Here is a 22,753-nt window from a genome sequence, read left to right as displayed (position 1 = left end):
ACGTGGTGTTGAAAAGGAAGGCCTCTGTAATTTGTTACAAATTTGTGTACCAAAATACAAAATTCCAAGCCGTTTCAAGGTAAGTGCTTTGGATTTAATTAGAAATTTGAATATATTTGTTTCCCTTTAAATCTAATTTACAGGTAACAGATCTCATTGAAGAGAAATACGACATATGTGTGGCTAAGGTTAGAACAATTTTCCAAGGTGTTGAGAACATAGCTTTCACCTGTGACAGTGTCACTATAACCAATTCAACTCGGTCGTATCTCACCGTAACCGCACATTTTATAAAGGATAATTCTCTACAGGCGGTTTGCTTGCAAGCAGCAAGAATGTCACAGGTTAGCTTTTTTTAAATTTGTGTAATTTTTGTCTATGTGTTCTGTATTGTCAAGTCTACGTGTTTAAATGTTCTTTACTGTAAGTATGTGTTTTGTGTTCTGTTTCGTCATGTCATATGCTTATTTATTTTAAGAAAATTCCTAACTTAAATCTTTGATTTTATTTAGTCACACACTAGCGACTATATATGTAGTTTAATGGAGACTGCTTGCCGTGAATTTCAAATAGATCGGTATAAGTGGAGAACACTTACAACGGACAATGCTAACAACATGAAAGCAGCGTCACGTCTATTTGTAGGAAATGGCAAACACGTCTCTTGTTTTGCTCACACAATTCACCTGGTTGTCGATGATGTGGTAAAAAATATTGCATCTTTCTCAAAAGTTTTGGATAAGGTGAAGAAAATTGTTACTCATTTCAAACACAGTCCTGCAGCCATGGACATGCTGCGAAAGTTACAGGCTGACGAAGGGATAGCAGAAGGTCGAATAAAAACTCTTGTCTAAAGTGTAGACACCAGGTGGAATTCGTGTCTCGACATGCTTGATTCTTTTCTCAAACTTTCAAATAAAGTAGCATTGGTTTTAATAAAACGATCAACTTCTATGAAGGGATTGCCAGACATGCTAACAGCTCACGAAATAGATATATGCAAAGACTTTTGTGATTTGCTAAGTCCGTATAAAAACGCAACAGAAAAAATAAGCGGTGAAAACTACGTCACAGTTAGCATGGTAATTCCATTAATATCCTTACTGATAAATAAAATACGTACATTGACTGTAGAATCGGCTGAAGGAAAACTTACTAAAGAAACTCTACTAAAAGTTTCTGAAGACCGTTTTCAATCTTTTCAAAACAACAAAACACTGGTGAAGTCAACAATGTTGGACCCCCGGTTTAAAAAATTATATTTATCGCCGCTCAATGCTCAAGAAGCTATTCAAGACATTATCACCGAGGCATCGGCAGACATCACTGAAAAACGAGTATGTAAAATTATGTTAAAAACATTATTAAGACCACTTTGAATTAACTTTTAACTACGAGCTTTAGTATAATATTAATTAATCTAAACCTAATATATTTGACAATAATAATAACTAACTAAACTAAATAAATTAAACTAAATCTATTGTTTGAAGAGATTATTTATTGTTGACATTTATATAAAGATTTTTGCTATAGTATATTTTCTCTTTTTTTTCTGTAGAACTCAATGGACAATGGTCCAAACGGAAGGCAACTTGATGAGATGAGGGAAGTAGAAACAAACGAAAGCTTCCTAGAGGCCCATAATAGATCAATTGCCATAAACCCAAATACAGATGCCATGGAAAATACAGAAATAAAACTATTTTTAAATTTACCACTCGCTCCCTGGGAGACAGATCCCTTAGAGTTTTGGAAATCCCAGGGAAACACTTTACCGAAGTTATCAAAATTGGCCATGAGTTACCTTATAACACCAGGTAGCTCGGTTCCTTCAGAGCGGCTGGCCTCCGCCATAAAATGCGTTGTCTGCGACACGCGAAGCCGCATGACAGATGTTCATATAAAACAAAGAGTTTTTTTGAAATCCTTAAAAAAAGAATTTTGGAGGTAAAATCATGTTACATATATATCTAATTTTACTTACACCACTCTACAAACCTGTAATTCATTTTTCATTGTTTAAAAAATGAAATGAAGTCTTTTAAGTTTTATTATTTTATTGTATCCTTACTTCAACCTTAAGATCTCTTTAATTGAAAAAAGTTTATTGTTTTATTTTTAATTAATAAACAAAAATTAGAATGCATTTAAAGTTAATGTTATTTTGGCGGGTTTACGATTTTTATAGAGAAATAGAAAAAAATCAGAAATATCCGATATATCGATATATTTTGGTGATAAATATCGCAAAAGACCTGATGATATTTTTAAACAATGATAATCATCGATACGATATTTTTTACAGATTTTCACAACCCTAGTTTGTACTATGGCATCTGTTGATTTAATGATGACGTAGTAGGCAGCAACCAGCGTTTGAGCCGATTTATATAGACTGTAACTTGTGTTCTATTTATCCGATCAGGGTCAAATTTTGGGATCTGAGATTTTATATCAAATTCTATTATATTGGTAAATTTCATGGGGATACTCCAATTTTTGCAAAAATTTTTGTTCCAGAGTTATATGATATAGTAGTCCGATCCCAAAGATTTTCATACTTTATCTCACCCGGGTAAAAAAAAGCTCCCAAAAAAAATTTCATCCCGATAGCTCTTAAGATGGCTGAGTAAAACGCGTACGCACAGACGGACAGACGGTCAGACGGACAGACGGACATGGCTATATCGACTTAGCTTCTCATGCTGATCAAGAATATATATACTTTATGGGGTCGGAAACGTCTCCTTCTGTGCGTTACAAACATCTGACCAATTTTATAATACCCTCTGCAAGGGTATAAAAAGCCGATGCAAAAGACAAAAGAAAAAAGACACACAAGCATAAAAAAAAGAAAAATGAGACAAGAAAACGCACATAGAAAATAAACACAAGGTACAAGGGACAGGGTTGCCCCCCCTCCCCTGCCCACCCGAAGAAGGGGGGGAGTGTGAGGAATATTATAAATGATAATAATATCCCACACAACAAACTAGCAGCAACGCAATCCAACGGTGTAAATGATGCACCAGATACAAGATACAGCGGAGACACAAACCAAATGTACGATATACGAGCAAGCTCGTTACTGGTCGATCGAACCAATTCAAGGCAAATGAGTTACGATCAAACATGGTCGATCGAAACACACGCAACCACTGGCGATTTCGTACAAGCGGGAAGATGCGTGGGAGGCATAATAGACGAAATCGGCTGTGTAAGAGCAAATAAATGCAAGCGAAAAAGGGCATTGGCCCAGGGAGACAATTTAAGAGCACAGAGAGGCCATAATAGAGATGCATACATTAAAACAGAGCCCGGCACTCATATCCCCCGGGGGACGAACTTGTTCGGCACCTCGTATGCGTGTAACCGAACAGCTGCCGAAGTCCTCACACAAAATTATCATGAGCGAGAGGGTGGGTTTTAGTTTCCCTCAGCATTTCGACGCAACCAGATCTATGTCGCTTTGTTGAGAGAACACACATGAAAAAATTGATCGCTGCTTTGTTTTCTCTATCTTTTTCTTGCATAAGATTATTTGCTGCACTCGTTTTCTTGATTTGAGGCAGAATTTGATGAAGTTTCATTTTGGGCAGTGTAAAGCAACATACGCACACAAGCAAGTGCACACATACAACTAAACTTTTTTAGCGCTCTCTTTGTGCCGGGCCCTGCATTAAAATACAATGCATGTACGAATACGCTGAATAAGCATACACACTACACGTATACTATGCGTGTATAACCGCGAGAGGGAGTACCGGTGGCCAATGGGTGCTCTCTGCCTACGTCACGCATAGAGCTGGGAAAACCATCGATGGCACCATCGATATTATCGATGGAACCGATGGAGTGCGATAAATCGATGGAAATTTTTCGATGTCGATATATCGAATTTCTTTTTGGTTCCAACACGTGTGTAAGTAATTTGCAATATATAGTAAGATTTTGTTATTATTAATTTTTTCTGCCTTTCTTTACATACAGGTGTACTTACTTTTACTCTATTAAAGTACATTTTTAACCCTGGCAGTTCCTCTTTTAAAATGGACAAGTTTTTGACCTCATCCCGTAAGCATTTTAAAAAGAAACAATTACAGGACAATTTTTAAGAATTTTTTTTTTTTTAGAAAAAGATCATGATCCCTCTCCAACATCATCAAATGAACCATCTTGTTCAAAATCTGAACCGGAGCCTAAGCGCAAAAAGTGTATTTCCGCAGTGTGGGCACATTTTGACAAATTGCCAAACAAACAACTTGCAAAATGTCATTATTGTGGCAAAGAATACAAGACAAGCGGAAACACGTCCAACTTGTTAGAGCACTTAAAACGGGCCCATCCTCTTGCCCAGCAAGTTAATAACGAAAATACGTCTTCTCAGTTAGAGCGATATTTAACACGGACAGACGTTTACGGTCCAACATCTTCCAAAAAGGAAGCAATTGACAAAGCCATTGCTGCAATGGTCGCAACGGATTTGCAACCATTTAGCGTTGTCGAAGATATTGGATTTAGAAACTTGATGAGGGTGGTGGACCCTAGATACGTCATGCCCTGTCGAAAAACTCTGCGGGACACGCATATTAAAAATATGAACGAGAGTATGACGGAGAAATTGAAGGGCATTCTTGACTCCGTTGACTCGTGCGCTATCACAACAGATGCATGGACATCTCGTGCAAATGTTAGTTATCTAACTGTAACGTGTCACTTTATTTTAAATTTCGAGCTTAAGACGGCAGTGCTATCTACAAAGCCACTAATGGATGAGACAAACCATTCAAGTCTAAATATTGCCAACACATTGCGGGAAATATGCGATGAGTGGAAAGTGTTCGACAAACTGCACACCATTGTGACCGACAACGCAGCATCTATGATTAAAGCGTGCGAATTATTGAAAAAGAAACACTTACCGTGTTTTGCGCACACTCTTAATCTTGTTGTGCAAGATGCTTTAAATCTGGAAAATGTGCAAAACGTTTTAAAAATCACAAAAAGAATAGTGTCCTACTTTAAGAGTAGCGCTATTGCTTATGCAAAGTTCAAAAATGCCCAAGGCACCGAAAATCCTTGCTCTCTATTGCAAGAGGTCCCTACTCGCTGGAACAGCGCATTACAAATGATTCAGAGAGTGTTGCGGACAAGGGAGCCCCTAACTGGCACCCTTTTAAGATGTCATAATGCTCCGATTCCACTGTCAGAGGATCAATTTCGGATTTTGAAGGACTTGTGCTCGCTTTTGGAACCGTTCGAAAAAGCCACAAAACATGCGTCTGCTGCAAAGGGCGTTACAATTTCATTAATTGCTCCTGCAATTTTCGCCTTATCGCAAAGTTTGGAAGAGCTCCATGAGCAGATGTTAACACCTGTAGGGAGAGAAACTTGCGAGTTTTTACAGAGCAACGTAAAAAAAAGGCTATTCTCATATGAGAATAGATCAGCACCACGCCTTGGAACTCTTCTTGACCCACGCTTCAAAAAGGAGGGTTTCCAAAATCCGTCAAATGCCCAGCAGGCCATGTTGATGTTGGAGGGAGAGGTTCATAATGTAATACAGGGCGTGAGATCTAAAAACTCCACAGAGGAACTGCCAAGGAATGATGAGGAGACTCCATTTTTATTTAAATGCATGGCAGGAAAAATAAAAGAAAAAAACAAAAGTTCACGGGCGGACTCAATTATTACCATTCGCCAATATATGGAGCAGCGCAATGCTCCTCATGACAGCGATCCGCTCCAATATTGGCAGGTAAGTTAAGTGTAGTTTTTTTTAACAACTTTCATAATTGTACTTTCTACAATACAGATTAACAAGGAACATTTATTTGCACTTGGACAATGCGCAATAAAATTCTTGTGTATACCAGCAAGTTCAGCTGAATCAGAGCGCACATTTAGTAAAACAGGAGCTATTGTGACGGAACGGAGAGCATGTTTAAAACCTAAACAAGTGAACACATTGGTTTTTATTAACAAAAATCAATGGCTACTTTAAAATAACTGTGATATTGGAACGAATTGATTTTTTTTTAAATAAGAACCTCTCATTAGCATTAAGTTTTGAAATCACCTTTTGTTTTGTAGTATTTAAGAGTACAATAAGAACCTCTCATTAGCATTAAGTTTTGAAATCACCTTTTGTTTTGTAGTATTTAAGAGTACAATAAGAACCTCTCATTAGCATTAAGTTTTGAAATCACCTTTTGTTTTGTAGTATTTAAGAGTACAATAAGAACCTCTCATTAGCATTAAGTTTTGAAATCACCTTTTGTTTTGTAGTATTTAAGAGTACAATAAGAACCTCTCATTAGCATTAAGTTTTGAAATCACCTTTTGTTTTGTAGTATTTAAGAGTACAATAAGAACCTCTCATTAGCATTAAGTTTTGAAATCACCTTTTGTTTTGTAGTATTTAAGAGTACAATAAGAACCTCTCATTAGCATTAAGTTTTGAAATCACCTTTTGTTTTGTAGTATTTAGGACGAGAAGTCACCTTTTTTGTTTTATATTAAAGAACATTCAGAAATTACAAGCTTAAATCATTTTAATATATTTTCGGTTGAATTAATTTATAAAGGGCAAATTTATAGTAGTTAAATTATACGCTAGATAAATCGTAACGATGATTATAGGCAAGGTCATGAGTTCTGATACTTTTGGTTGTCCCTTTTCGAATATTTGAAACTTTGTAATATTGAAAAACGACACCAAAATATATATGTTGAATAACTCGTTTAAATTTTCGATGGAACCATCGATAGTATCGATGGTTTTTTCCATCGATGGAAAAAATATCGAGTGGAGCAACCATCGATGGATTCCCAGCTCTAGTCACGCATACGAGATCGAAAGCAGTGAGAGCACAAACTGCCGAAATTTTGCGAACAAAGTCATGGCTAAGCAAGCCCGCGAGACGGGTGCGGGTAATGCATGGTGCCGAAAACAAAGCCAAGTGACGGCCATGTTATGAACCGGGGAGTAGGGGGGAGAGTGAAGAACATGTAAAACGATAATGGTTTGCGGATTGGAAAAGGGAATGTGCAAGCCGAAGGGGGAGGGATGAGCAATGGGGAAGCCCTCTATCCAATAGATACAATGCGTGCATTGGATTGCGATATAAATGAAAATAATCAACATTATACATGGAATTAATCAGGCTAATTATTATTAAATAATAGATTTAGTTTAAATACAACAAATATATATGTATGCATAATTGTAATGTGGAAATAATTTGAGCAAAGTTGGGTATGACAAGCGGATTGAGGGCAGCGACGGGCGACGGCAGCGCCGCCAGAAAAAGGGAAAGCAGCGAAAGTCAACGGGATACGAGTGGCGGCCAATGGGAAGGCGAAAGAAAGTGATGGAAATCAATATGTACAAGCGAGGAAGACAAGGACAAGGAATGAATGGGCGCGCAGCCACAGAGAAAGTGGACATATGCGCCAAGGATTTACGGGACTTTCACCACACATAGCAACAAGTGGATGCGTGGGTTACATCCAACCCAACCCTGCACCCGAGAGCTAAAAACAAATTTAGACATTCATGTTACCCAGCGATCGTGGCCACTGCCAATATTGCAGATGCATCCGCTATACCCTCTTGTCCATCTTAACTTGCATGTTGGATTTATCCCTGTTGTGCTCCCAGTTTGTGGAATTATAGTTTCCTCTGTATGTCCAAATTTTTTTTAAATGCCTGAAATTAGGTATGACTTTCTGGAATATGTTTAGAGAGTTTCAGCAAAATTCCTCGTAACGTTTTCGAGAAAAATGCATAAATGTGGGAGTACCTTCAGAAAACAATAATTTTTTCAGCAAATACAATTCGCCAATGTTCTTCCTCTTGCTCCTTTAATTCGCCCTTTACAAAATGAGTGAAAAACTGGGCCGACTTTATAGGGAAAAAACCCGATTATGTGGTAAGGGCTCAATGAAGATTGAATGCCAGAATTTCGGGACGACTTTCTGGAATATGTTTAGGTAAATTTATTAAAAATTCCTCGTAACGTTTTCGAGAAAAATGCATAAATGTGGGAGTACCTTCAGGAAACAAAAATTTTTTCACCAAATGCAATTCGCCAACGTTCTTCTTCTTGCTCCTTTAATTCGCCCCTTACAAAATGAGTGAAAAACTGAGCCAACTTTATAAGGAAAAACTCGACTATATGGTAAGGGCTCAATTGAATGCCAGAATTTCGGAATGACTTTCTGGAATATGTTTGGGTAATTTTATTCAAAATTCCTCGTAACGTTTTCGAGAAAAATGCATACATGGGGGGGTACTTTTTGCCGGCAAATTTTTTTCAATGTCGATTGGCCCAGCTGTTTTTTCAATTCGCCACTCATCATATGATCATTTCGCCCCACCATAAATGTGCGAAAAATGGGTTAACTTCGTTGGGTAAAAACTCGCCTATGTATTAACGGCTCAAGTAAGATTGAATGCCAGAATTTAGGTATGACTTTCTGGAATATGTTTAGGTAAATTTATTAAAAATTCCTCGTAACGTTTTCGAGAAAAATGCATTAATGCCTTTCGTCGGCAAATATTTTTTAATGTCAATTTGCCCAACCATTTTTTTAATTCGCTACTCATCATATGGTCATTTCGACCACCCCACAAAATGAGCGAAAACTTTTTGGTGCCATACAAAATTAAAAAAAAATCAAAAGCAAGAGATTATGGGACTGGTTCACTAAGAAGATCATGGCAAAATATTTGGACAACATTCAAGATTACTTTCAATTAAATATTCCAATTCGACTCAAAAGGGTCGGCGACCAATCAAAATATCGATATCCAAAGTATCGATAATAAATAGCTTGCGATAGCAAGCATAGAGTTTGCCAGCTCTAAGCACATTTCTAAGCACGATCGCTAAGCATGAAGTTCGTTTTTAATAATTGTGTAAGTATTTTTGGTTTTGAAGTGAAAACTTCTTTAGAATCGTTGGGAGTGATTTCAGACTCGATGAAACGAAAAAGCGACACTAAACAGAGACACATATAAATCTTATAGTATTTAGCCTGCGAGAGAATGAGATGCAAATATATAAAAAGCATTATAAATAAAAAGCATTATGAAAAAAACTTCGACCAAGCTGGGAGTCGAACCCTGGCCGCCCGATCGCCAAGCGAGCACACTAACAACAGAGCCACGTCGACACTTTGTAAATTGCCGTCGAGTTCTGTACTTAGTGTGCTCGCTGCGAGAGAATGAGATGCAAATATATAAAAAGCATTATAAACAAATAAAAAGCATTATGAAAAAAACTTCGACCAAGCTGGGAGTCGAACCCCGGCCGCCCGATCGCCAAGCGAGCACACTAACAACAGAGCCACGTCGACACTTCGTAAATTGTCGTCGAGTTGTGTAGTTAGTGTGCTCGCGTGTCTCGAAAAAGAGACATTACGACAATGCGAAAATGAGATGCGTGCTTAACTACAGAACTCGACGGCAATTTAGAAAGTGTCGACGTGGCTCTGTTATTAGTGTGCTCGCTTGGCGATCGGGCGGCCGGGGTTTCGACTCCCAGCTTGGTCGAATTTTTTTTATAATGCTTTTTATTCATAATGCTTTTTATATATTTTTTTGTGATACATTTTTATTTACTTTTTATACCCTTGCAGAGGGTATTGTAAAATTGGTCAGATGTTCGTAACGCACAGAAGGAGGCGTTTACGACCCCATAAAGTATATAAATTCTTGATCAGCATGAGAAGCTGAGTTGATATAGCCATGTCCGCAAAATGTTTTCTTCTAGACCTATATGATATAGTGGTCCGATCCTAAAGATTTTCATACATTATCTTACCCGGGTAATAAAAAACCCCAAAAAAAGATTTCATCCCGATAGCTCTTAAGACGGCTGAGTAAAACGCATACGCACAGACGGACGGACAGATGGACATGGCTATATCAACTCAGCTTCTCAGGTCGTAAACGCCTCCTTCTGTGCGTTACGAACTTCTGACCAATTTTACAATACCCTCTGTAAGGGTATAAAAAGTAAATAAAAATGTATCACAAAATATATAATGAATGAATGCACAGCAACTAGAATCACTGTCTGTTCAGCTCTCTAAAGTGGGAGAAATATGTGCATGCGAAACCAGATTGAGCAATGGAAAAACAGTTTTAATTGTGGCAATTTATATTTCACCGAATCAATCAATAAATAGCATCACGGAATTCATTCATGAAAATTTAATAAAGTATACACCAGAAGTATCGCGGATACTTAGAAAAGATTACGATAAAGTTCCAATGATTTTAAGTGGTGATTTTAACGTAAATTTTGCATTGGACACAGCGTATCCTTTAATTGACTTTCTCAATACAACATTCAGTTTAAAAATGTGTAACAATCGTACTGAATCAACAACACGATCAAAAACAACAATTGACGCGGTATTTCAAAGATATGTTGACAACATCGAAACCAAAGCATTTGTATCATATTTTAGCTATCATAAGCCACTCGTATCATTTGTTGAAATTGAAAACATTGAGGATGAATAATAATAATAAAATGAAGAAAATAATAAAATGAAGAAAATAAAAAATATGACCTTTATAGCAATATTATAATGAACCTATAATTATCCCGCTCCTAATGCTGCTTTCGTCTCATTCTCTCTCAGTTTGTTTTACGGAAGGTTTCACTTCTATCGTGTCTAGCCGTTAGACGCCCTCTTTTTTTTTTTTTATTGTTTTCCTATTAAATTTGGACTAATTTTTGTGATTTTTTATTTTCAGAACGTCACCTTGAATGCACCTGGTGGCCAGGGCCAAAGCCGGCCAAATAAACCGGCGAAATTCCCGGGGCGTGGTGTCGCCAAAGGCAAGAAGGTGTGGAAGCCGAACGCGAAGCGCGTCAGTGTGACCAAGGCGGCCAGGGCGGCTGAGGCAGCACCATCAACGCCATCCTCCCCAAAATACATATGTATGAGTATTTATTTCGGCAAGTGGGAACAGGTAGAAGCTGGCGTGAGCCAGAATTCCCGGAATTAGGCTCTGAAGCCTATGTATGTATGTTGTAGGCATATACATATGTATGTGATACATGTATGCATACATACATGTACACGGTGAAATTCCCGTGGCGCGGTGTCGCCAAGGGCCAAGGGAAGCCGAAGGCCTGGAAGCCGAACGCGAAGCGCGTCAGTGTGACCAAGGCGGCCAGGGCGGCACCGCCACCGCCACCACCAACATCACCATCACCAACATCACCATCACCAACACCATCCTCCCCACAATCTCCGATGGAGAAGTTGAGAGGAATGTTTGGCAAAAACCAAATATAGAATATTTACATTCCATATACATATACATATATATAACACATAAATAAATACAAATACATATATCAAAATAAATATGAGTGTACAAATTTTATTTGGGCAAATGGGAACGGGTAGAAGCTAGCGTGAGCCAGAATTCCCGGAATTAGGCTTTGAAGCCTATGTATGTTGTAGGCATATGTGTATGTGATACATGTATGCATACATACATGTATGTACATACATAGGTACTTGTAATGTATGTACCATTTCGCGTTGAACCATTAACTTTCACGAAGTTATGTTGGGACCCATTATTAAGTATATTTGCAATTTGCAAATAATTTTCATCATTTACTATTTAATATGATATGTTATAATTTATAGACTATTGTAAACAAGCGCCAAAAAGTTTTTTCAAGGATTATAATTTAATATTTCAATATTTATTGTATATGTATTTAACCCATTTTGAACCACTGTTCGACTTTTCGAACAGTAAATTTGGTGTATTTTTGAAAAATTCTCTTAATTATTTGTTATTTATTTAAATCAAAGGAATGAATGCAGTTAGTTAGTTTGATTTGTTGTCTTTTAAGATAAAATATGGATTTTTGTTTACGATTATTTCTTTGGAGCCATTTCGGTGTTTTAAAAAAACCTTAATTTTAGACCATATTTCTGTTAACAATAATATATAATACGAAAATATTTTTAAATAAAATATTTGTTTTATTTATTGCATACTTCGAACTATTTGCATATAATTTAAAATCTTAAAATTGTCAAGTATAGTACTAAAAAAAAAATTATCAAAAAAGCTAACATCGGCTATGCCGAAGTTTATATACCCTTGCAGTCCTTGGTAATAATAATTTGACATGCTCAAAATTTGTGTTCTCCAACTCGATTCATCAATATACAAACAAAACAATTTTACTCTCTATTTTACAATTTGTTCTTCTTCTTCCCTTATTCCCAAAGCAAAGCATCGCACGCATACACATACAGTTCATGTAGCGTTGCGTCTGTGTGTGTATGCATGTACTCTGTTGATGACGAAAGACGTAGTAGGCAGCAAGCAGCGCTGCCGGCAGTGCAGATCCCAAAATTTGAATGTGATCGGATAAATATAACACAAGTTACAGTCAATATAATAATCGGCTCTACCGGCAGCGCTGCTTGCTGTCTACTACGTCTTTCGTCACCCTTCCGAGCCACTGACATCGGCAGAAAAAAATTCTGCCAGCGTATTTCATGCTGAGTTTAGCCGACGGTACCCGAGCGAGCTTATGTCGTCATCGAAAATCGATCGGCTGCCGAAAAAAACTTTACATTTTTCTTCATTTGAGAAAAAAAAAATTGGACAAGAAGTAATCTTGCAGCAGCAAAGAAGATTTTATGCTTCGATGATTATTGTATACCCTAATTAATTATGAGTAAAAATAAAATTGATGGCGGATTAAATTTTTATATACAGCAATTATATAAATATAATTTATATTTTATTTATATGTATGTACCCTGATTATGCAATTAATGAATCCGGTACGTTTAGTATTCTTATTGTATATCATATTTACATACAGTTTTGCATGGTCGGCTATGCTTGATTACACTATTTGTTTTCGGCACGCGACATAGCGGAAGATGGAAAGCAAAATTTGACAAAGCAAAGATAAAACTTTGCATTGTTGTTTTTGTTTACCTTTTGGGCTCGCGCCACTTCCTAATTTTCGTTTGTTAGTGTTGTTGTTTTTTATTTCCTTGTTTGCGCGTCGCTATGCACTTTGCGTTTCTCTGTGCATTTGCGAGAGATTTTCGTAAGAGCAGCAGTGATTGTGAGACAACAAATTATTTTTCAGTGAATTCATTATTAAATAAAGGTAAGTGCAATTTAATATTATTTATATTATAATTGTGTATTAAGCACAATAAAATTTGGAATAGTTACATATGTACATATATATTTTACTGGCAAAAAGTGTTTTTTTTTTTTTGCTTTGAAATACAACACTATGTATGTATATGTTGTTAGTGTTTAATAAATAAATAAATAAAAATGAATAGCATTATTTGTACTTGATTGCAAATAAAGATTAATGCAAGAAACAGAAGCAAAAGCAGTGAAAAATAAGTGGATAAATTAAAGAATGAAAAGTGAAAGCAAAATAAAAACAAAGTGTTTTGCCAGCAAAATTGAGTAATGCATATACCAGGTTCAATCCCTGGCCGTTCCCAAAATAAATAATTTTTTTTTATTTTTTTTAAATTTTATTTTTTTTCTGTTAAAAAATTAACCATACAATGTGCCAAGTTTAAATATTTTTTTGTGGTATAATTATGAAAACTAATTATGAAAGAAAATCAAATCAATTAATTCGTAATTGGTTTACAATTGCTGAATTGTCGTTTTAATTGTTTTTTTATAACAAATTATTTATTATTATTGTATAATAAAAAATTATCCAATTTTGTGTTTACTTCAATATTATTATAAATAAAAAGTAAAAAAAAAATTCAAAAAATCTACAAATATATTGTCTGAAAATAATAACTTATTTAAAAAGTTTAAAAAAACATAAATTTAAATCAAACATGGCATACTTTTTTTATGGTTTATTTTTTAGACAAAAAATAAAATTATTCTAAAATAAAAGATAATTTTGTTCTTTTCAAATTTATTCAAATTATTCAAATATATGTATATATGTAATACATATTATGTATGTATTCTTTCTTTTTCCAGCCCCTTTTTGTTTTAAATTAAAGGTAGTTCATTTTTAAAAAATGTATAAATTTAGGAAAATGTTGAGTAGTAGGCAAATGCGTAGGTTAGTAAAGAGGGAGAGAGACGCTTTAAATTCAAGAAGTTCGTCTCTTGAATTAGGATCTATTCAAAACATACAAGAAAGTGTACTACCAGTTTCAGGTAGTCAGCGAATTCATGTCAGTTGAGCGTAGAAGCACAAGCAAACGTTGGTGATGGTTTAAATGCACAATTGAAAAATTGGTATTTAAAGCATAAACCAAAACGAAGCTTGCTGTTGAATTAGTGAATATTTTGAATTCACATAATTTAAACATAAAGCCCTTCTATAAGTTCAATTGCTCCGACAAACCTAACATCGTTACAATGGGAAGCGGCACCTATTTACATACAGGCTTGTCGAAGCAATTAAATAAACTTTCTATTTTGTCCAAGCTTCCCGATGTATTAAGCATCGATATTAATGTCGACGGACTTCCGTTGTTTAAAAGTTCGCGTGCGCAATTGTGGCCCATAACAATAAGCCATTTAACTCCGATGAATTTTTGTCCAAATTCATAAGTGAGTTGTCCGAGATTATGAAAAATGGCTTAACTATTGGAAAAAAAAGGTCACTTAGAACTTCGCGGTATTGTGTGTGAAGCTCCTTCAAGAGCATTTGTTACTGGCACGCCTGGTCATACTTCCAGTCACGGTTGTAGCAAATGCATTAGGGTTTCACGAAAAGTTGACTCTGTTTTGACATTCAGCACTAAAAGTGCTCAATTAATATCAGATGAAGACTTTCGCAATAGAAAGTATCCGTCGCATCATCAAGCCGAATATTTAAAGATTCAGTCCGCATTTGATCTGCAATGGGTGTTTTAATGATAACACAAATACCACTCGACTGCATGCATCTTGTTGAATTGGGCGTCATGCGTAAATTTTTGACTAGAATAAATACAAATAAAGTTGTCAGTAAAATATCAAAAACTGACAAAGAGAAAATTTCCGAAGCATTCATATCCATGCGAAAATACATTCCGAAAGAGTTTGCAAGAAAGCCGAGATCATTAGTAGAGCTTCCGAATTGGAAGGCAACTGAGTACAGACAGTTTTTGTTGTATACTGGGATTGTAGCTCTTAAAGATACAATGAATGGTGACCAGTATTACTAGTTTTTATTGCTTCACTGTGCTTACAGGTTGCTATGCTTACAAAAACAAAGACACAGTAATGTGGAAACTTCTCAGCGAATGTTGAACTTATTTGTTGAGAATTTTCCACTTGTTTTTGGGGAAAACAGTGTTTCCTACAATGTTCACAGCTTAGTCCACTTAAAAGAGACTGTTAGGCAAATCGGTGATCCGATTTGAGGCTCCTCATACTCTTTCGAAAATTATTTGCAAACTCTTAAGAGATTTGTCCGAAAACCAACTCAAATTTTACCACAAATTTTTGGAAAATCGCAGAAGATAGTTTAATTGTGGGGGAGGAGGAAGAAATAGAGTTAGGTGAAAATTGTTTAAAAGTGAAGGGATGCACTCTTAGCAATAGAAGGCCAGAAAATTTTTGTTTCATAGGTGAAAACATCCCATTTCAGGTAGTTTCTTTTACAGAGCAGCTTGGTGAAATATTTATTGTAGGGAAACGATTTGCGGAGATTAGAACTTTTTTTAATGAGCCTATAAGCTCAAGCAGTATAGGAATATATGTCACCGATTTAGAAATGGCATCAACTTTGGAAAAGTTTTCTGTGTTCGATTTTGTGACCAAAGCGGTAGCCATGCCGTATAAGGGGGGTTTAGTAGTTGTTCCCATGCTGCATCTGTAGGTAGCTAGAAATGGGGAAATGGAGGTGTTTACTTTTCGGCATACTTTTAGTATGAATCGGGCATATTTATTACGACGGCGCATTAAATATCTTTGGAAGAGTCACCCACCATGGTTCGAAAAACCAAAAAAAAAAAAAGGGGGGAATTTGAATTTTTAATAACAACAGTAAATAATATATTTTTTCTTCAGAATGGTCGACCAAGGAAGCTCAAAAAAAATGATAAAAATGAGTTTTGAAGTGGCAGAATCGGGTAAGCATTTGAATAAGGTCAGGAAATGAAAAATATTTTAATAATTTTTTCCCTTATTTCATCTATTACAGACGCGACCCTTCGCTCAGATGGCGCAGAACAAAGTAAGTATATAAATAATAGATAGCGAAATATTACAAATTTTGAATTTTCTCTCTTTTTTAAACTTATTACAGAATCTAATGAACCTGAGATAAGTAAGTACTTGTAAAGAATTTATTGGCAGCCTGTAATTCAATACTAATTTTTTTTTGCAAACATTTCTCTGAGACAACGTTGTCATGTTGAGGCAGATAATGACAGAGGTGCAGGACTAAAGGGGCTGGTCGCAACGCAGACGGCAATGATCAAGCAGATGATGAGGATGATGACTCAGGAGGAAACACCCAACATCGCCTTCCCTATAAGCAATCCCGAACAGCTTATACTCATGGAAAGTAAACTGGGTCCGGACAATCGGAAACATTTCGTAAGCTATTTTTATCAAAACTAAATAAAAACTTATATTAATGTTTTTCATGTGTTTTCCATTTGGCAGGTGAAAAAAATTACGCTTATCATTTCGCAAGCTGCGCCTGTCAAATCTATTCGGCAAGTTTTGGCCGACGACCTGATAGTAAGCCATAATGTAGACGGGAGGAACGGCAATTATAGCTTGAAAGCCTATCCCAATTTCCTGTCCGTGTTGCTAGGTAAGCAATATAAATTTGAACGTGTATTCTTCATTGCCTGATAAATTTTTTCTCTTTTCAGAATCAATTCAAAACTCTCACCCCGGCGACCCTCCCGAAAATACCCTATGAACTAGTTTGGCCTGTGCCAAAAATACATTTAAAAACCAAAAAAATAGAAATAAGAATACAACATAAATGTGGGAATGGGTCGAGAGACGAGAAGCGGTCGATTGTATTGATCCAGTTCAGAGGTGCATAATTTAAAGGTTATCAACGATATCGATGACAAACCATCGATATCATTGAGAAAAGAGTTTTATGGCGTCAAGTTGTGTCGACCGGTTGTGTTCCTCGTGGCTGCTCGAAATAAGAGTATAGTAATGTAATAATTAATAATAAATGTATAAAGAAATAATGTTGAATAAAACTGTACGATTGATTGTGAGTAAAAACGGCCTAGAAATTCGGGAGGAAAAAACCTACACTAACGAGTCCCACAAATTGGTGTCAGAAGTGAGATATGTACATTTACATGGTGCATCGAACTTACGTGCAGTTAAAAGATGTTGTTAAATAAAGAACACTTATAATTAAAACAAAAAAGTTCGAAGCGAAAAATTCATTAAAATTGAATCGCCAAAGACAGAAAGTTCGAAAAAAATTTGTGTTTGACTTAACCTTAATGTACAAAGAGCGGTAAAAAAACCACCCCAATTGATGAATGCTTGTATGGTAGAGAGAGACAGCGAAACGTCCAAGTTCAAGTGAGAGTGAAAATTGTGGAGGTGCGAACAGTATAGAGAGAACCCTGAAGTTTGCGCGGCAAAGAGGCTGGAAGCGCAAAGGGATTGACGATCTATGGAATTTTGCAAAAATTTACGTGGCAATGAGGCTGGCATAGCGTAATTTTTGTAAATGTGTTGGAGTATCGTCGTGGGAACTATTCACTGAGATGGTAGATTTATGTGGCAAATGGTCTGGAATATAGAATCTATGTGGTGAGCAGCTGTACCTAGAGTGGGAAATTCTTGAGAAATTGGCGGCAAGCGAAGCTTGTGAAAATTGGCGGCAAGAGAAGCTACAACAATTGGCGGCAAGAGCGAGAAAGCATTAGACGCACTAGTTTGGCGGCGTCAGTGGAAAGATTTGTAAAAGAGGGAGACATCGGCATTGGCGTCACGAGGGAGACAGCGTTAGTGAGAGCATTCGTGAAAGATAGACATATCAACAGAATTGGCGCGAATAAACGGCGTTGGTGAGACAACACGAGCGAGCGAGAAGGCAACATCATGGTGAGCCAGATGTTTATGTTAATTAACATTATGTTTACAGAACGAAAGATGTTATAATTCAAATTGAGTTGATGCAATCATTAAATTAAATCAATATATATTTATGTCAAAATTATAACTAATAATTTAAAGATTGGCTTGAATAAAAGTAAAGTAAATTAATGTTGATTCAAAAGTAAAGTAAATTAATGTTGATTCAAAATTAAAGTAAATAAATTTGGAATTCAAAAGTGAAGTCAATAAATTTGGAATTAAAAGAAAAGTAAATATTAAAAGAGAAATAATTATATTTTGTAATTGCTAAAAGAAGAGAAAATTAAATTACTAACAATAGAGTAAGATTATACTTTTGTAAAATAAATTTAAATTTCAGCTGTAACGAGTTATATAAAATAAAGCTACGACGAATATAAAATGAATAGATACGAAGTATTAAGTTTAAATGTAAATGAGCTCAAAGCAAAGTTGGCCAGTTTGAATTTGGCAATAACTGGTAGAAAGCAATCGTTGCAAGATCGTCTTCTCGAACATTTCGGTTTGGTGGCTGACGAGGTCGAGGTTGAATCCGAAAGTGATGATGCGGGATCACTTCAGTCTACGGCACCAACTGTAGTTAGAAATAATTTTACTTTACGCGATATTGAGGATTCTCTTTCTTCGTTCAGTGGGTCAGGTCAACCGTCTATAGAAAATTGATTACGGGATTTTAAAGATAATGCAGAAGCAGTTCAATGGAACTCTTTACAGAGATTTATCTATGCGAAGCAATTATTAAAAGGTGCAGCAAAAGTTTTTGTGCGTAGTGAGCGAGGAGTGACTGATTGGATATCATTAAAAAGATTTGGATTTGGATATCAGCAATTGAAGTACATAAATTGTTGCGAAATAGACGTAAACGCCCAAATGAAGATTTTCGTGAGTACCTTTATAGTCTGAGGGAAATAGGCAGTTCCATAAATTTAGATGAAGCTAGTCAAATTTGAAAAAAACTATCTCGGCACGCCTGAGCTTGCAACAAATTTGCTACTTACCGAAGATAACATCGATAAGGAAGACGTTCCAGTGGAATCTGAAGATGAATATGTCCCCATTTAAAATATTCCAACAGTCTCTGGAAAACACTTGCTGGTTACGGAGCCCAACAAAAAGGCACGTCGTTGCAAGGTTTGCCACAAACCCACTATGCGACTATGTGAAAAGTGTCAAGTGCATTTGCATATAAATAACTGTTTTGCTGTGTACCATAAAGATAAATAATTAACCGTAACATAGAATGCTCAACCCGCCTTTTATTTTATAAATTTTAACAACTTTTCGAAATTCAAAATTAGAAGCAATTCTTAAAATGTTATAGTGGAAAACGGCCATTGTTCGACTTTTCGAAAAGTCGATTCTGGCTAAACTAAAATAGGTAGATTTTCTTAACCACAGATTTGGATTCCTTGTATGCTAATTACCCTAAAAAAGTCATTTTGCTCCTTAAGATCAAAAATTTTTTTGGCTTGGCCCGAAATGTAAAGATGCCCAGTGTAAAGATGTAAGTCGCTTCTTAGAAAAGAATGAATTAAAATCTCGCACAGCATTTGAGTACCAAAAACATTTGGCACTAATGGCAAATAAAGATAGAAAAGTGATTGGGAATCATATAAGGCTGATTCAAAAACATTTCAAAATACATAACTTACACATAGATGCAACAGGATGTGTTGTAAGGCCGCTTAACATAACGAAAAAAAGGATTCTTCTCTATTCTTTAGTGGCACACATTCCTGACTTATCGATAACCTGTGGCAAATGCGATTCTTTCGATTTGATTTGAATATGTCTTGTAGGAAAAATAAATTGAAAACGCCGATCTGCAAACGCATCATAACTGATGTTAGTTTCGCTCTTATTTCCGCAGTCCTCAAAGAAAACTGCTGCTGTACTCTTACAGAGTACAATGAAATGTGCTATCAATATTTATATAAAGAAAGCAAAATATTTCCGGCGTTAATTGTCCAATTTTGCACCAGCCATTATGCTAAAATAATGTGTGCTGATATTGATCGCACGGTAGGCTTGCAAAATACTGCACTTAGATCTTTCTTAAGAAATGCTCTTGGAGTGGGGTACAATATTTTCGAAATAGGCGATTTTGAAGAATGGTTCCAGCATTTTATAATCATTCTTCTATCTCGTACTTTAAATGACGTGGTACGCAATGCCATGAAATATTTCAAAGATGACGGTTCAGTTATTTTAAATTGTCCGATCATGAAAATGCTGCTCCCAAAGAAAGGTTTCGTAAAGATAGCGTTAAAACCTTTGCTGGCAATAGTGGGTTTCGAAAACGTTTCAGTGATATTTTAGATGATGTCATGAATATGATTTCTGAACTGCCAGAAGAAGAGGAGCAAAATCTATATTATAACTCCAAAATGGCACAAGTTGTTTTGAACAAGTACGTTGTATTTGCTCCGTTTTGGACCAATTTGATGGGTATTTTCATTGATAAATCCAATAGATCCAGCAATGCTCCAATAGAATCTTTTTTTAAGACGCTAAAACAAAGTATAATTAAAGATAAGAGAGGCATAAAATTGGGAAGATTCATTCGTTCATTAGAATTCGAGATTCACACATGCAAAAGAATGAAGAATTGCAACTCCAAGAAGGAAATGAAAATATAAATGATTCCTTTGACTTATCGGTTCAATTTGATCATTCGTATGCTCGCAAGACTGAACCGTTTGGAATAGAAGAAGCCTATAAGCAAGTGCTTATAAGCCATTCCAAACTTATTAGTTGCACTGCAAATAATGTAATGTAATGCACATTTTGCAATATTGACGATATTGTTACCTTGTTGGGTAAATCTTGGCTATCAAACTTTATTATTGATGCAGCTTTGACTGCAATTATCTTTGATCAGAACGATAGCAGTATCGTCAATGTTCCATGCCAAGTCGAGCAAGCTGCATTTAACAATAAAATAACAATCGAAAATGCATTGAAAAGCTCAAACATTATAGTTATACCTCATTGTTATGAGAACCATTTCTATGTTTTGATCTTGAATAGAGAAAAGTTGGAGTTCGCTTTCTTAAATCCTTTTGAAAAGGATTTTAAACCTTAAAAGCTTATAAAATATTACCAAGGGTTGCTTAAAAACTTTAGATCTCTTGAAATTAATCAGGATATACAAAGGGATTCTTATAATTGTGGTATTTTCATACTGCAATATGCAGAGTGCTACATTCAAAATAAAGCATTGAAAAATTTGTTACCTCCTGCATTGTTTAGAGAAGACATTTTTAGAAAATTGATTGGCTGTAGTGATGCAATTTTGGAAACTTGTCTACATTGCTCATGCACTACATCTGACGCTCACTGCATTAGATGTAACAGGCATATTTGCATTAATTGCCATACAAATTTCCATACAATAGCTAAAACAGATTTAATTTGTAAGCTACGTGAGGCATAAGTCACCTCACAAACTCAATTTAGACAAGAAGCAATGAATTTGTGTTGAATTATATAAATGGCTACAGGAAGAAAACTGACCGTAATTGACCAGCCTATCAAATAGTGCACGACTTCGACTTGTGTCGACTTCTGTGTCAACTTCTATGTCCTAACCTTTTTGTAGGAATTCGTTGCTAAATATCATGTGGATTAGGCCTACTGGGGACACCACGTTAAAAAAACGCGCCACGCGCAACGATTTCCCGGATAACTTAATAGACGTTAGTCAAAAAAAATAAATCCCCCATTGACAAAACCAAAAATGAAAAGACCTACTTATCCGTCACTTATGTACTTAAATTATCAGAAGAATATACAAAATTCCATGCAATGGGCAAGGAAACATACCATGTAATAATATATACATAGGGACGACCAAATCAAAATTAAAAACTAGGATCTCACAACACAAATCTGACTATAAAACCAGAGGGCCGGGGCTAACTTCGACAGCGTCAAAGTTTGTATACCCTTGCAACTTTTTTGGTAACTTTTTCCTTACCTATAGCCATTAAAGTGGAAAAATGTTTTATCTTAGCATAGGAAATAACGAAGATATTGTTCAAAGTCATTGTTTTCCACCGAATTAACGAATTCGGCACAGTCATTAACAGATATATTGAACTAACAAATGTTTACAAATGTAAAATGCTCACTAGAATTGAATTTCACGACAATAGCTCAGAAAATAACGAAGTTATTGAAAAAAGTCAAAGTTTGTGACTTTGCCGTTTGTATAGGAACTATTTGATATAGTGGTCCGATCCGACTGAATCCGAGATACCCCCTGCAGCATATACAAGCCTACATCCAAAATTTCAGCTCCGTAGCTCTTACGGTGAAGATGAGTTTGCGTTGATCCAGACGGACGGACGGACGGACGGACGGACATGGCTATATGAACTCGTCTCGTCATGCTGATCAAGAATAAGAATGCTTTCTTCTATGCGTTGCACACTTCAAAAAAAAATGAATATACTTTTTTTGCATGGGTATAATGAGACATAATTCAGACATAACAAAAACACTAACTAATGACACACTGTGCAACTAGTGGCCCTGCACCGAATTTTAAAGAGACAGTAATACTAGATTAAGAGCGGCACTACAACAAAAGGTTCACCATGCATATGCTAC

The 22,753-nt window shown here is 35.9% G+C and overlaps 2 protein-coding genes and 1 long non-coding RNA gene across 3 annotated transcripts; all 3 read left to right on the top strand.

The window, feature by feature from the left end:
- The first annotated feature begins 875 nt into the window (after positions 1–875).
- LOC124461211 lies at positions 876–1,700 on the top strand. The gene is made up of 3 exons (XM_047012771.1): positions 876–1,337; positions 1,562–1,612; positions 1,677–1,700. Exons 1-3 carry the CDS (start codon positions 888–890, stop codon positions 1,698–1,700), a joined length of 525 nt encoding a protein of 174 aa, XP_046868727.1. The 5' UTR covers positions 876–887.
- A 2,262-nt stretch (positions 1,701–3,962) lies between these two features.
- Positions 3,963–6,508, top strand: LOC111519577 (E3 SUMO-protein ligase ZBED1-like). The gene is made up of 3 exons (XM_023180992.2): positions 3,963–4,077; positions 4,137–5,761; positions 5,819–6,508. The coding sequence occupies exons 1-3, from the start codon at positions 4,053–4,055 to the stop codon at positions 6,005–6,007; spliced, it is 1,839 nt and encodes a 612-aa protein (XP_023036760.2). The 5' UTR covers positions 3,963–4,052; the 3' UTR covers positions 6,008–6,508.
- A 9,607-nt stretch (positions 6,509–16,115) lies between these two features.
- LOC124461212 lies at positions 16,116–16,337 on the top strand. Its single transcript, XR_006954968.1, has 3 exons — positions 16,116–16,140; positions 16,212–16,244; positions 16,317–16,337. It is a non-coding gene; the product is annotated as an uncharacterized LOC124461212 (long non-coding RNA).
- The last annotated feature ends 6,416 nt before the right edge of the window (positions 16,338–22,753 follow it).

The sequence above is a fragment of the Drosophila willistoni genome, unplaced genomic scaffold (genome assembly GCF_018902025.1).
Source record: "Drosophila willistoni isolate 14030-0811.24 unplaced genomic scaffold, UCI_dwil_1.1 Seg271, whole genome shotgun sequence".
Taxonomy (NCBI): Eukaryota; Metazoa; Arthropoda; class Insecta; order Diptera; family Drosophilidae; genus Drosophila; species Drosophila willistoni.
This window is presented reverse-complemented; position numbering and strand designations above follow the sequence as displayed.

Bases quoted from the DNA above. Each gene is read 5' to 3' on its own strand.
- LOC111519577 (XM_023180992.2), top strand. From the start codon at position 4,053: ATGGACAAGTTTTTGACCTCATCCC. The intron at 4,078-4,136 runs GTAAGCATTTTA...TTTTTTTTTTAG, and splicing joins CAAGTTTTTGACCTCATCCC to AAAAAGATCATGATCCCTCT. The intron at 5,762-5,818 runs GTAAGTTAAGTG...TCTACAATACAG, and splicing joins ATCCGCTCCAATATTGGCAG to ATTAACAAGGAACATTTATT.
- LOC124461211 (XM_047012771.1), top strand. From the start codon at position 888: ATGCTTGATTCTTTTCTCAAACTTTCAAATAAAGTAGCATTGGTTTTA. The intron at 1,338-1,561 runs GTATGTAAAATT...TTTTTTCTGTAG, and splicing joins CAGACATCACTGAAAAACGA to AACTCAATGGACAATGGTCC. The intron at 1,613-1,676 runs GTAGAAACAAAC...ACCCAAATACAG, and splicing joins AACTTGATGAGATGAGGGAA to ATGCCATGGAAAATACAGAA.